The sequence below is a fragment of the Eschrichtius robustus genome, chromosome 10, assembly GCF_028021215.1.
Source record: "Eschrichtius robustus isolate mEscRob2 chromosome 10, mEscRob2.pri, whole genome shotgun sequence".
NCBI classification, from domain to species: domain Eukaryota; kingdom Metazoa; phylum Chordata; class Mammalia; order Artiodactyla; family Eschrichtiidae; genus Eschrichtius; species Eschrichtius robustus.
The window spans coordinates 28,796,516-28,811,240 of NC_090833.1; the positions used below are offsets into that span (position 1 = coordinate 28,796,516).

At 36.3% G+C, this 14,725-nt stretch overlaps 1 protein-coding gene across 2 annotated transcripts in view; it reads right to left on the reverse strand.

The window, feature by feature from the left end:
* Window positions 1-14,288, reverse strand: part of SMC2 (structural maintenance of chromosomes 2) — a 48,931-nt gene extending 34,643 nt beyond the window's left edge. Inside the window, exons 1-10 of one of the 2 annotated variants that reach the window (XM_068553098.1) lie at window positions 13,977-14,288; window positions 12,878-13,106; window positions 12,103-12,252; window positions 9,983-10,105; window positions 9,322-9,360; window positions 6,581-6,691; window positions 6,326-6,370; window positions 4,807-5,040; window positions 4,424-4,573; window positions 1,198-1,431 (exon numbers count right to left, since the gene is read on the reverse strand). In XM_068553098.1, coding sequence (XP_068409199.1) covers window positions 1,198-1,431; window positions 4,424-4,573; window positions 4,807-5,040; window positions 6,326-6,370; window positions 6,581-6,691; window positions 9,322-9,360; window positions 9,983-10,105; window positions 12,103-12,252; window positions 12,878-13,045 — 1,254 coding nt within the window. In that variant the 5' untranslated portion in view covers window positions 13,046-13,106; window positions 13,977-14,288. The remainder of the gene's footprint in view (window positions 1-1,197; window positions 1,432-4,423; window positions 4,574-4,806; window positions 5,041-6,325; window positions 6,371-6,580; window positions 6,692-9,321; window positions 9,361-9,982; window positions 10,106-12,102; window positions 12,253-12,877; window positions 13,107-13,976) is intronic. The other variant, XM_068553099.1, reaches the window with a different exon arrangement.
* Between the last annotated feature and the right edge of the window lie 437 nt (window positions 14,289-14,725).

Here is a 14,725-nt window from a genome sequence, read left to right on the forward strand (position 1 = left end):
AAACTGACATCAATGAGCTCAAAAATTATATCAAAGAATAACTGTCACTAGCTGGTTAAATTAAAAACAAAATAGAAAGCTATTTCTATCACTTTCTTCCCTCCTTTTCCACTTAGATATGCACGTTTGCATTTAGGTATATTTGTGTTGTATAATTAACTGTACAACTGTACTGAACAATGAGAAATAAAATCATACAGGAAAAGGAAGCTAAACTGACAGAAAAATTTAAAAGCTATAAGTCTGATACTTAAATGTTAGTTTGTATAATTGAGCACTATTCCTTAAAACCATGAACTAGTATTCTAAGATCTAAATGAGTGTATACTTCCTTTAAAACTGAAAAATGGTGGACTTTTCCCAATATAAAATAAGTTAACAAAAAAAACTGACCATCATCTTTTTTGTGACCATAATCTTCAAATGAAAACGTTGCAAATATATAATAGAAAACCTTGAATGGGATTAATACACACACATCTGTGTATATTTTTAAAGATGAGTCCTCCATTAAAAAACAAAGAATGTGCATGTGTATATATACATTTTTTCTTTCTGCCATCAAAACTCCTGCGTTCATAGGACTTCTAAGCTGCACAACTATCTAAACAAATATGAAAACCATTTTAATAGATCGAAAAGCCACTGAAGATTATGAAATCAGAGTAGGGAAACGAAAGACTGGAATGGGGGTAAATGGGAAGTAGAGATACTTCCAAGGAGGATATTACAAAGTTTCAGAAACAAAGTTTTAAAGAACTAAGTGTGGTGGACATAGAAATGAAGACATTTTTGTTTTCCTTTTAAAGCTTAAAACTTCAGTTTTATGATGTCAATAAAATAGCAAAAAGATGAAAACAAGCTAACCTCAAATATTCCACACAATGCTGAAAGCAGAACAGAGTATTTATGGCACTTATAATTTCAATTAATCTATAAAGGTGTTTTACGTTTCATAGCATCTTAAACTAACATTGTCAGCAGTCAGCAATCAACATATTTGAATTTCATTGTTTTAGGTGCTAAAGAGTGACAGAATATAGTAAACAATAAACAAGTTCCTTGATATTGATCTGATTATTTTCAACATTTTATAACAACTGCCGAAGCATAATGTGAAGGAGCATGTCAAAAAAAAATGAAAATAAAAAAATAAATAAAAACTGCAATCACACAGTGCTTACTGTCTATATTTACCTGTTTGGCTTCCGTCTGAGCTTTACTTATGTCATTTTTACAGGCCATCATTTGACCAGCAAGAGTTGCTTCTGCTCCATCTTCATTACTGGACAGGCCAGCGGAAACAGCATTGAAGTGCTGCTGTGCAGCAGCCAAAGCTTCAGCATCTTTATTACTTGCTTCTTGAAGGGCACTCAGCCCATCTGTTATCTTTTTAACCTCTTTTTCCTTTGCTGCTAAAGTTTTAGAATCCTTTAGGAAGAGTTTCAGATTGGAAAGTATTATATTTTAGAAAACCATCCCATTTTCTTAAACACATATACCTTTATGTCATCAAATTTCACAGCAATTTGAAGTGAACATGGTAATTTAACCATCATAACTTTATACTTTATTCCCATTTTGAAATTCAGCCTTTCTCAGTTTTTAGGATAAATGTACCTCTTATCCTAATAATACTTTCATTCCATATGTTATAGTCAAATCTGGGAGACAGTGAACTAAAACATCATTGCAAATTTAAACAAACCACTTGAAAAAACTAAAAATCAAGTTCTAAACCTATAAAATTGAAATAATAACCACCCTACCCAAAGCTTAAAAGTAGAGATTTTAGGATTAAGAGCATGTATATGAAAATATTTTATAAGCTATTAAAGGCCATAAATTTAAGTGTTAAATCATTATGGGAACAGCATTACTAACACTTAACACCTTTTAAGTTCTAGTAACCAGGTATCTAATGCTATGTAAGATACCAGCACTGAAAGGAAAAAAAAAAAAGAAAAAAAAAAATCTAGTTATATTTACATGAAAGTGACCAGAAATTCTGGCCCACTTAATTCATGATTCATTGGATATTTATTAGATATGTACCAGGCATTATTCTAGACATTAAAGACACAGGGTCCTCAGGGAGCCTACATTTCTAAGGTGGAAGACATAGTAAACAAATAACTAAAGCAAGGTAAAGGGACAAGAAATGATGGGACTACTGTTTTGAGAATGATGAGGGAAGGCCTTTTGTGATGATATTTTGAGCAGAAACCTAAATGAAACAAAAGGAGTGATCATGCTAATACTAGGGGGACAGCATACTTGGCCAGCTCTGAGGAATATGCTTGGGTGTTAGAGGAACTGTGGCTGGAGCACAGTGAGCAAGTAAAAGCAAGGTAACTATTAAGGACACTACTGAGTATCCCTCCTGGGAGGTGATGGCTTCAACCAGGTTAGCAGTGAAGGAGGTGTGAAAAGTGGCTGTATTCTGGATATACTTTTAGAGTCAACAGAATTTGTTGATGAATTAGATACCATAGAGTTTGAGAGAAAAGGGAAAATTCAAGAGGACTCCAGGTTCTGGAGTGAACAGCTAGGTTAATAGCGGTATCATTTACTTACATGAGGAAAATTCAGTAACTCAGGCAGGTTTGGGTAGGTAGGGAAAATTTAAGAGTTCTATTTTGGTTATGTTAAGTTTTAGACTTTTTAAAGTCATCCATATAAAAATGTCAATTAAATAGCTTGACAAATGAGTCCTTCAAAGAAGGAGTCAAGGCTAATTATTGATTTGAAAGGCATCAATATATAGACGGTATTTAGGGCTATAGGGCTGGATGGGATCACCTAAGAAATGAGTGTATATAAAAGAAGTCTGAGCACTAGCCCTGGGGCATGCCAGCATATGTATTTTGATTTGTATTTCTAACCTGGATTCAAGGTTCATATATTCAACTATCAAACCAACATCTCTACTTAGATGTCTAACTGGCTCCTCAAGCCTATTATCCTCCACTCAACAAATGGTAACCATATTTCAAACTGTCAAAGACAAATCTCTGGAGTTATCCTTCAGTCCTTTTTCATATTCAAAAACCAATCTGCTGGCACTACTTACAACAGCCAAGACATGAAAACAACTTAAATGTTCATGGACAGAGGAATGGATAAAGAAGATGTAGTGTGTATGTACACACACACACCCCCACACACACACAATGCAATATTACTCAGCCATTAAAAAGAATGAAATAATGCCATTTGCAGCAACATGGATGGACCTAGAGATTATCATACTGAGCAAAGTAAGTCAGAAGGAGAAAGACAAATACCATATGATATCATTTATACGTGGAATCTGAAACATGACACAAATGAACATATCTACGAAACAGGAAGACACAGACATAGAGAACAGACTTGTCGTTGCCAAGGGGGAGGTGGGTGGGGAAGGGATGGGTTGGGAGTTTGGGATTAGCAGATGAAAACTATCATATACAGGATGAATAAACAACAAGGTCCTACTGTATGGCACAAGGAACTATATTCAATATCCTGTGATAAACCATAATGGGAAAGAATATGAAGAAGTGTATACATATAACTGAGTCACTTTTGCTGTATAGCAGAAATTTAACACAACATTGTAAATCAACTATACTTCAATTAAAAAAAAAAAAAATCTACTGGGTCTGTCTGCTGGACCTATCCTTAAAATACACATAAATTCCCACAACTTCTCTAATATCCCAACTTCTATTGCATTTATCCAAGGGCTATCACCTGGACACCTACTACCGGGATTCCCTGCTTCTTCCATTTATCTTTAGTTTATCCTCAAAACAGCAATAGGCCTATTAAAATATTAAAATGTCATGCTTCTGCTCAGCCAACTCCAGCAGCTTCCCATGCCACTCGGAATAAAGGTCAAAGTCCTTCACATGTTTTGCAAAACCACATGTGATCCTACACCCCATTACCTTTCTGCACTTCTACTACTTAGTGATAACCAGCTACACTTATCTCTTTACTCTTCCAGCACCTTAGGCACTTAGGGCAATTGCTGTTCTTTTGCCTGGAACATCTTTCCCCACAGCCTCCCAATTTATCTACATTGTTCTCTGACCTCCTTCAGGTCTTTAATGAAATACAGCCCTCCCAATGAGACCTTCGATGGCTACCCAATTTAAAATCCCAAACTACACCCCCACCTCCCCTATACTACAACCCTCTCCACTGCTTTATTTTCTCTCCACATCAGTTATCACTATATAACATATGATATTTTTCATTTATTTATCTTCTTTATCATCATTTCCCTCACTGGAACAAAGACACAAGGTATTTTGTCCATTGCTACATCCTACCCCAAACAACTACCCTTGATCCATAGCAGACACTCAATAAATATTAACAGAATGGATAAATGTATATTACTAGAATTAAATTACACTTTTCGTTTGCTTACCTCTACCATATTTTTTTCCAGCTCTTTGCGTTTGTTCTCTTCACTTGCCAGATTTTTCTTCTTGAAATCAAAGGCACTTTGAGATTTAGTATTAACTCGCTGAGCTTCTGCAAGAGCATCTTCTAAAGATCGGAGTATACCTCCAATTTCCTATAATCAAATGCACCCAATTCAATCAATGTACTTACACATTTGTTCATGGTGTCCTTTTCTTGTATAATTTCTACATAAATTATTGACTTTTTATAAGCTATTTCATTATTATACTTCAAGATTAAGAAATTGATACAGAAGACAATGCCCAGTAAATCCTAAATAGTTATTGTATAATATATAATTTTTTTTTTCAGAGTGTATATTCTATTCTTACATATATGCCTGACCTTATCTTTTCTTTTTTCCAACTCTTCTATTTCATGACTAAGTGCTTTTATTTTTTTATCATTTTCAGACAATTCTTCTTGAAGCTTCACAATTTTATCCTGCATTTCTTTTAACTCCTCAGCTGAGCGTTCTTTGATATCTTCAGCCAGCAAAAACTGATAAGCAATATATAAACGACTCAAATGTTCTATTTCTCTCATTAGCTTTTGGTACTCCAAGTAGGAAGATCTTTCCTGAAAGAGAAATCACCAGTAAAGTGTAACTCAAAATTCATATTTTTAAACAAATTTGGAAAGAATCAAAATACAGCAACATGTATAAAATTTCCCATTACATGATGTAATGGATTTTGTCTTAAACTGAGTGATCATGGATTATAAATTTTAGGAAGCTTTAAATAACATTAGAACTATGGTTAGATAGCATAATACCATCTCTAGTGAATCCTTTGTGGTTATTTCTTCTCAAATATAATCAAGCAGTTGGGATTAACAAAGAAATGCAGACATAAGATTCACAGACTGGCAGTAATAAGAAGTCTATATAAATACAACCTACACAACCATGAATGATACACTATTAAATGTTCTTTGTAGTAGTATTACCAAGATGCCCACCCAACATTCATTCATGTAACTATTTATAAGTATTTGCTCACACATTACTAAACTTGATTCCCATTAGGACCTACTGGGACAAAGTAACAAAATAACAAAAAATTCCTAATTTCAAGAAACAAATTCAGGGTGATTAAATGACCACTCCATATTATCAGATTTAGAAAGAACTTGTCAAAATCAAACATGACATCTAGGTTTAAACTCGTGATCTAGTGTTTTCTACTAAATCATACATACAAAAGGCAGAACCTTCAAGATCACAATTTTTCAGTTTTTCCAATAATGTCTATGCTACTATATGGATTCAGAAGAGAGCTTGAGAAATATCAAACTTTAATGAACATTTAATAAATTCCTAAATACATAATTTAAAACCAATGTGCTATAAACACATTCTTTCACTGAAACACCAATTACAATGTCAGAAGCTGCAAAGATTATAGAGAAAACAGTCATCTGTTTCAATACCTTTCGTTTACCAATTGCCTTGACAGCAGCAATTGTAATGATAGCCCCCTCTTATCCGAGAAGTTATTCACTCTACCAAGAAAAGTCACTGAGAGGGCCATATCTTTATGAAATATTATTCCATTCAATTCTAAGTATACAGGAAAATTTAGACTTACTTCTCTCCAACAAAGAATTAAAATCTGGCATATTTTCTGAGATTAAGACAGGCAATCTATTTACAAAACCATTATGACTTAATAGATATGAAGTACATTGTCCTCTACGAGCAGAAGGCTGAGTATGGACTACCAACTCTAATGCCTTATCTCATCCGCCAGAATAATTCCTGAGAAGTGGTACACATTTCATCCCCATGTGTATGATCGTGGATACATCACCAATTTTGAGAGACATTCTAGCTGGCTGTCCTCACATATATAGTAAATACCTCTTTTAATTTCTGAATGGTTGGAGTAATTTCTTCTTCAAGTATCTGGAAAATAAAGGAAAATCATATCTTTCAGTATGTGAAGTACCATTAATGAAATTTAAAAGGGAGAAGTAGGATGTAAGACTAAGGAAAATTGAACTAAGGCTGGGCAGAGAGGGGGTGTGTGTGGTAAAATTTCCCTTTTTACAGCAGAGAAACTCTAAATGCAAAAGTACTCTCTTCTCTCAAAATATTTTATATAAATTTAATTACCGTCTTAATTTCTTTCAGCTTAGCCTCCTTTTTTTCTATAGTCTTCTGGGCAGCTATTTTTTTGTATTCATACATCCTGGTTCCAGCTGCTTCTTCTATCATGGACAAAATCTGGAAAGACGATTGTATTAATGTTTTAAGAATCCAAGACAATGAGTCTCATTGGAATTTACATTAAGGATATTATTTAATGCCTTAACCTAAGTATCGTAACAAAATTATGGATCATAAAAGTTAAGTACATAAAATTGTACATATTAGCTAATAACCCTAACATTCAAGAAACATTCCTGGCCTTCACTCAAATTCTAAAATCAAACTTTATGCCACACTGAGGTTCCCGAGTACATCTCCTTTAAAACTGAAGCCAGTAATTCCTTCCTCCTCTTTTCCTTCAAATACGAGTCTTAGAAAAAGTAAAGGCTAACAACATTCAGTTTTCATTTTAGAAATTTCTACTTAAAATTGTTCCAAGTGAGACTTCAGCCATTCTGTTCCTACAAGGATGAAGCATGGCCTAACATTTGCATTCCAACTGTGGCACATGCTTTAAGAACTTGGGAAAGTAACTTAATTTTCTCTGTTCCTCTGTTTCTTCTTCTGCAGAGTACTGATAGTATCTCACAGCATTGCTGAGAAGTAAACATGAAGTAAAATAATTCATGAGAAGTACTCTGAAAAAGGCAAATATTAATTAAAATTTTGTAAGAAGGACAATTTTGCTAGCACTCCTTTTTCAGAAGCTTCTACTCACCATCAATCCCTATCTCAAGAGGATTATTTCTCTGAAAACCATTTTGATTTCTATGTATTTGGCAGGTTTTGAATTAGAAGTTTTCCCTTAAGATGTTATCTAAAGAAAATAAGCGTGACCCATGGTCAAACCAGACTAGTATTATCAATTATCAGTCGTCTTCTTAGTTCTTCTCCATAGAAAAAAATACCAAAAGAGCTTTTGCTCTTATACAAAACATTCATTCCTTTGTACCAACTCTTCTCAAGGGGGCTCTAAGAGAAAATTAAGTCTTAATGTCCTAAGCAATCCATTGTATGTAATGAATTAATTTCACTCAAATCTTTTTCTATAGGCTGACATGGAACACCAGTTGAGAAAGGCTACTTTATAGAGGCAAAATTTCTTTTAATACTGTATCGGGCACATAAAACTCCTAGACATCAGTCTTGGCAATGATGTTTTTTGGATTTGACACCAAAAGCAAAGGCACCAAAACCAGAAGTAAACAAGCGGGACTACATCAAACTAAAAAGATTCTGCACAGCAAAGGAAATCATCAACAAAATGAAAAGGCAACCTACTGAATGGGAGAAAATATTTGTAAATCATATATATAAGTGGTTAATAACCAAATACACAAAGAACTCATACAACTCAATAGAAAAAAATCAAATGAAAAAAATGTGCAGAGGGTATGAATAGATATCTTTCCACAGAAGACATACAAACGGGCACCAAGTACATGAAAAGATCGTCAACATCACTAATCATCAGGCAAATGTAAATCCAAACCACAATGAGATATCACCTGTTAGAATGGCTATTATCAAAACAACAAGAAATAACAAGTGCTGGTGAGGATGTGGAGAAAAGGGAATTCTTGTGCACTGTTTGTGGGACTGTAAATTGGTGCAGCCACTATGAGAAACAGCATGAAGGCTCCTCAAAATATTAAAACTACAACTACCATATGATCCAACAATTCCACTTCTGGACATTTATCTCAAGGAACCAAAGACACGAATTTGAAAAGACATCTGCACTCCCATGTTCACTGCAACATTATCTACAACAGTCAAGACATGGAAACAACCTAAGTGTCCACTGATGGATGAATGGATAAAGAATATGTGATATTTATACATATAAATAAATTAAAGAGTATTATTTAGCCATACAAAAAGGAAATCCTGCCATTTGTGACAGCATGGATAGGACCTCGAGGGTATTATGCTAAGTAAATTAAGTCAGACACAGAAAGACAAAAACAGTATAATCTCACTTATATGTAAACTCTTTAAAAAAAAAAAAAAAAGTGAACTCATAGATACAGAGAAAAGATTGGTGGTTGCCAGAGGTGGGGAAAGGGTGGTGGGCAAAATGAGCACAGGTAGTTAAAAGGTACAAACTATAAGTCCTGAGGATGTAATGTATGGCATGGTGACTACAGTTAGTAATACTGTACTGCATATTTGAAAACTGCTGACAGAATAAATCTTAAAAGTTCTCATCTTTAAAAAAAATTTTAACTGTGTGGTGACAAATGTTGAGTAGACTTACTGTGATCATTTTGTGATATATACATATATTAAATATATGTATATATATAAAATCATTATGTTGTACACCTGAAACTACTTTATGAATATCTCAATTAAAAAAATAATTTTTAAAAAATTTTGCTTAACAAGGTCCTAAGACTTTTCTTTTACTTCTTTTAAGGATTCTCATTTAATCCTCAGAACAGACCCTGAGGTAAGGATTATTGGCTCCAATTTATGGATGAGGAAAGTAAGGCTCAGAAGGTTTCTGTTACATAACTTAAAAAAAAAATGGGGCACAGTGTTAAATATTAAAAAACAAAACTATTTTCTCTACTAATCATTCTTAAATGTTTCCAAGAATTTTAATAATGGAAAAAATTATGTTAAAAAAATTGATTACCTAGAAGATTAAGACAATATCTGTCATTACTATTTTTACTGTCCTTAAAGAGTACTCTTACCTCTGGAGGTTTCATATTCAACACTTTTGTAATTCGGCCCTGAAAATAAAATTGGCAAACTTACTATGATAATAACAAAATACAGAAAGAATAACCTAAAGACATACATGTTTATCTGCACTGAAGCTGCTGTATCCTAATACACCAATCTTTTGGGAGTTATTTCTTCCACCTACATGAAAAGATGTTTCTTTTATTAGATTTGAGACCAAAGGTAGCTTATAACTCTAGAATTTTGTTACCCACTTCCTCACGAGTGATACAAATTACATAGGTTATTAAATGATACAAAGTTAACTCGACCATATTTCCAAGACAGTTAATATTAATGATGTAGAAGTCTCCAATTCTAAGACAGGTAAGTATATAAATAAATGTTAGCATAATTATTGAACATTTCTTGATTTTTTTGGAACAATGGCCCTCCAGGATAAGTCAAAGAAAATTACTTCCAGACATTCTTCAAAATTCAAATGTATACAATATACTAGAACACGTAAGTACAAAAAACTAACCCACATTTCTTAACAGGTGCCCAAACAGCAGCCTAATAGTAAAATAAAAAATGAAAAATCCAAACAGAAGCACTTCTCTTATAAATTAAAAAATAAAAGATGTCAAAACTATTATGAAAGAGACATAAAGACCACAAACGAAATACCTGCATGATGAGAAAGTGAGGGTTGTTAACATTAAGGCCAACAGAACAAAAGAGATCCTGTACTCTGGTATTGTTTGCATTTACTCCATTGATTAAATATTTATTTCTGCCACCAATAACCACCTAAAAAGGAAAGAATTTTAAAAGATATAAATGAACACACACATCTTGAGCTATGATGATAAATTCCCAAATACATTATTTTTCATGTTTGGTCTGTCCAACTAATGGTAAACAAAATCAATCTAGGGTAAATAAATAATAAAGAAAGTGTGACATGGTCAAAAAGAATGAGATTGAGTCAGGATAACTGGCTTCTAATCCAGGGACTTTTGCTAACTAGTTACGTAACCAAGCACAAGCCTCCTAACCTCCCCTGCAGTGGATTAGGTCTCTAAGGTCCCTTCTAGCTTCATGTTTCCAAGTATGTGTAGATTGTAGTTTCTATCCCTGATCACTCTCTTTCTACAATTTTCCATAATCAGAGGTTAACCCCTCTTCCTCCCCTTTTTGATTTCCAAAGGAAAAGAAGTCAGAAACTGAAAATGAAAGGCAAATAGTTTAATATCAGTCCTTGTCAAGATGCTAAAAGGGATTAGTAAAAGACATGACTGGTAAATACTTGAAAGAAAAAGAGTAACCATGGAACTTCGTCATGGGTTTAATAGGAACAACTTATACTAGATACCAGCTTGTTCACACTATACTATAGCACTTGCATTATCATTTTTTGGGTATGACTGTCTCACCCATATTTTGAGGTCCTTAAAGATAAGGTATGTTTCTCATTCTTTCTATCTGTATTTCCCAGTGCATTCAACAATGCCCAGCACACATTAAGCACTTAATAAATATTAAATAAATATTAATTCACTCCTTTTTCCTGACAGGATTATGAGGGTGGTAGATCATTTATTAATATATGTGAACAACAGTCCTAATATACCCATAAGTAATTTGAGACAGTCTTTATAACAAAATCATGGTGAAGATACAGGCATATGGATTGCATGAGGACAGGAATTTTGGGTAGATTAGAAGCAGACTTACTTAAAATCCTTAAAAGGTTATTATTTGATAGATGCTTAATGAAAGAGAACAGGATTCTGTCCCAATCTAGTCAATCCCCCCCCTTTTTTTCAACCAGAGGCTTTCATTAAAATAGAGAGGGAAATCTAAGTTACATAATGCTAAGTTGGAGAGTAAATGCGAATTTTTAAAAATAAAACTTTGACAAACTGAAAACATTGACTGTAATAAAAAAGATTTTAAGGGACAGATGTAAGGTCCTCCCTTGGTTTCAAAAACCTGCTTAGATACAGAACTGGCAGTATGTGGCTAAGTAATAACACACATGAACAATTCAGAGTGATTTTAAGTAAATCAGATATGAATTCACAATGTATCATGAACTCTCCAACATCATATTGAGAAAAATAGAAGTAGAGTACTTAAAATGAAAGAAGCAACAATTCTGCTTAATCCTGTCGTAGCTAGACCAATTCTGGCATATGCAATGTGAGGTGCCAAGCATTAAAAAAAAAAAGATATAAAAAACTGGAGCAAATTTGTATTCAATGTGGTGAGACAACTGAAAGACCTATGAACAACTAAATATCAATTGAAAGACCTAGAGATTTAGCTTAGAAAACTGACTTACAGAACACTTAAATGTTGAAATACGGAATAAATTAGATTTGCTCTTGATGCTCTCAAGAGAACTAGGATTAATGTGTAAAACTTGAAGACAGCACTTTGGCTCAATATATAGGAATAACTTTCTAATTAGACCTTTCCAAAAACAGAATGGGTTACCTCAGAACATAGAAAGATCCCAAGAGCTACAGGTGTTCCAGCACAGTGAGAGAAGACTCAAGTGTGGTTCAAGATTTAAGCATGAGTGCTTGGACTGATGGATTTCAGATCTCTTTCAATCCTCTTGGCACATGGCGGAATTTGCATGATCAAAATGTAACATAAGGAAGATATTCTTAAGGAATCTAGTCAGTATTTGATCCATCAATTTTGCTCATAAACTTTCTCTCTCCAGTAGTCACATTGCCAAAATGCACATCAGACCTGCAAGTTTCTAGGTAACCAAATATTTAGTAGCCACTCACCTGCCTTGTTACTGTAATTTCATCATGAACCTCAAATCCTAAAGGACTCTGCTTTTTGTCAGAATTATCAAAGGTGATTGACACGGAGGCTTTGGTAATACCAGCCTGCCCATTTTTGTAAACTAAATCTTGTAAATTAGAAGCCCGAACCTAAAATAAAGGAAAAGTTTCAGTTACAAAACCCCATACTACATAAAATAGCACTAAAAATGTTCTTCTTGCTGTTGGAAAATCACCCATGTAGTATCCATTAAGCAGCCAAGGATAAGAAGTGGCATTCATAAGCAAGAAGAGCAAAGAAAATGGGTAACAACCTGAAATGGGCACCTTTCTCCATAGGAGTTTTTCAACCCTGAACAGATCTGTTTTCTATTCATTTCTTAACAAAAGCTCATTTGAAAGATTTAAGGAAAGACAGTGTCTAAGAATTTCACTATTCATCCAATCCCATTAGAAGGTCCTGAAAAGGCATTATAATGGGGGGGGGGGGCAGGGATGGGGTGAGGGTACAACTCTGGGATGAGAATGCCTGAGTTTCAGTGTTGCTCCAAACATCTTAAGAAGATGAACCTTAGGCAACTCCTCTAAGTTTTTATTTTCTCACCTAAAATATGGAGTAATAATACCGACCTTTAAAGGACTGCGGTGAGTTATAAGATATTTCACGTAAAAATGCAAATGAAGAGGATACTGGCAATAGTCTCCAAGTGCAATGAGGATTCCCTCGAGGCTCCTCAAACTTAAATTCACATAAATGAGAAAGTTTACACTTTACCTGAGACAGGTTGGAGATGCCCAGCAAAAAGCAGATGGAGTCCAATATGTTGGATTTCCCACTACCATTTAAACCAGTGATAGCATTGAAGAGGGGGTCAAAACCATTGACTTCAGTCCTCTGAGCATAGGACTTGAATCCCTCAAGAATGATTGACTTAATGTGCATTTTCACTACTGACTCGGACAGGCAAATCTCTGCTAGAAATCAAGCAAGCCACAAAGCAGTTCTGTACAAAACAAATAACAACACATAAGTGGAATGTAAAACTGGAATTATAATAAATGTAAAAGACTGAAACATAAGAATGACAGCTCTATAGAAATAAAACAGCCACTTGCCAAGCTACTTCCTCTGATGCAAAGGTATCTTTCTTTAACTTAAAAATATACAGGCGTTAGTCCTTAGTTAGAACTTAATTAAACCATTAATTCAACCTGGAAGCCAACCACTTACTTCTCCAGGCTTATCTTCCACCGTTATCATACTCTAGCTAACGTAGGCTGCTTATTTCACACCGCATCCCCTTTGCCCATAATGCCCTTCTCCCGGATACTGGCATGGCTCACTCTCCTTTCCAACACTCACGTCTTTGCTCAAACGTCACCTAACTGGGGTCCTTCCCGACTTCCCTATATAAAAGAGCACCTCTACCCACCCCCTCGCTCTGCTTCCTTTTTCCTTCATTGCACTTAAAGCTGACACTAAACAGTACTTATTTACTATCCAACCTATCCAACCTATCACAATGTACTCTCCGTAGCATCTTCGCCTACGTCCACCGCTGTATGCCGGAATAGTCCCTGACTCGAGGGCGCGGGATGGGGGCGGGGGGGTGGTTCGTAAATATTTATTAAATAGATAAATCCCACATAAAGAGATGAAGCTTTTTGCTTTCACTCAGGCTCTTTCCTCGCCTCACCAGGCCTTTCTGTCAACACTTCCTCGCCCTACTTCAATGGCAGGAACTAGCCATTCTGCCAGGAACCCCTTAGAACTAACTTTAGTCTGAGGTCCCTTGCTCCTCGGCTCCCCAGCCCCCGACGCCCATCTCCAGCCAGGAATGCCAGGCTAGGCCCAACCGGCCGCGCGCACGCACCTGCCTCACCGCTGCGTCAAGTCTCCTGGGCTTGCGGCGCCCCCAAAGCTCTTCCTAGTCACTAGGGCGGAGAGTGGGCCAGCCTTGCCCGGCGTCGGGCGCTACGAAGCGAATTCCACCATAGCGGATACAACACTCACCCCTCGCTCTGCAGCGGAGAGGAACTATTTATGCCTTTGAATTTAGGCGCGAGCAAAGGACCCCACCCCCTCTGTCTATTTCATTGGCTGGTGCCTCAGAGATGCCTGACTTCCATTTTTCTCTTCCATCAAACAACCAAAATGACAGGGAGATAGAAAAGAAGGTCGCGACGGTGGCGGCTCCGGGAAAGCGACGGCTCGGGCCTGAGGACTAAAGGAGCTGGTGGCATACGTTGAGCTCGGCGTCCGGCACATCTCGGACAGTCCCGCACCTCCGCCTCGGGGCCTCGCGCTCGCCGGCCCCGCCCCGCCTCAGGCCCGGTTTTGCTGCCGCCGCGTTCGGGAAACCCCGCCTTCCCGCGGGCCTTGGGGGGTGGGGGGGGGTACTCGCAGGTGCTGGCTGTTGTGGTCTGTGAGCAACGGAGGCAGGGTGGTTTCCTACCGGTCTCCTCGCTCTGCTTCAGAAGCTCCGGAACCTCCCCATGCTGGTGCAGATTCGTCAAAAATGGAAGCTGCCCCTTGTTGGGACTGGGGCAGCGCCGACCGAACTTGTGAGGACTGTAGGTCGCGGTCTGGCTCCACCCCTCGCCGGCTACTAAGCCTGGCGGG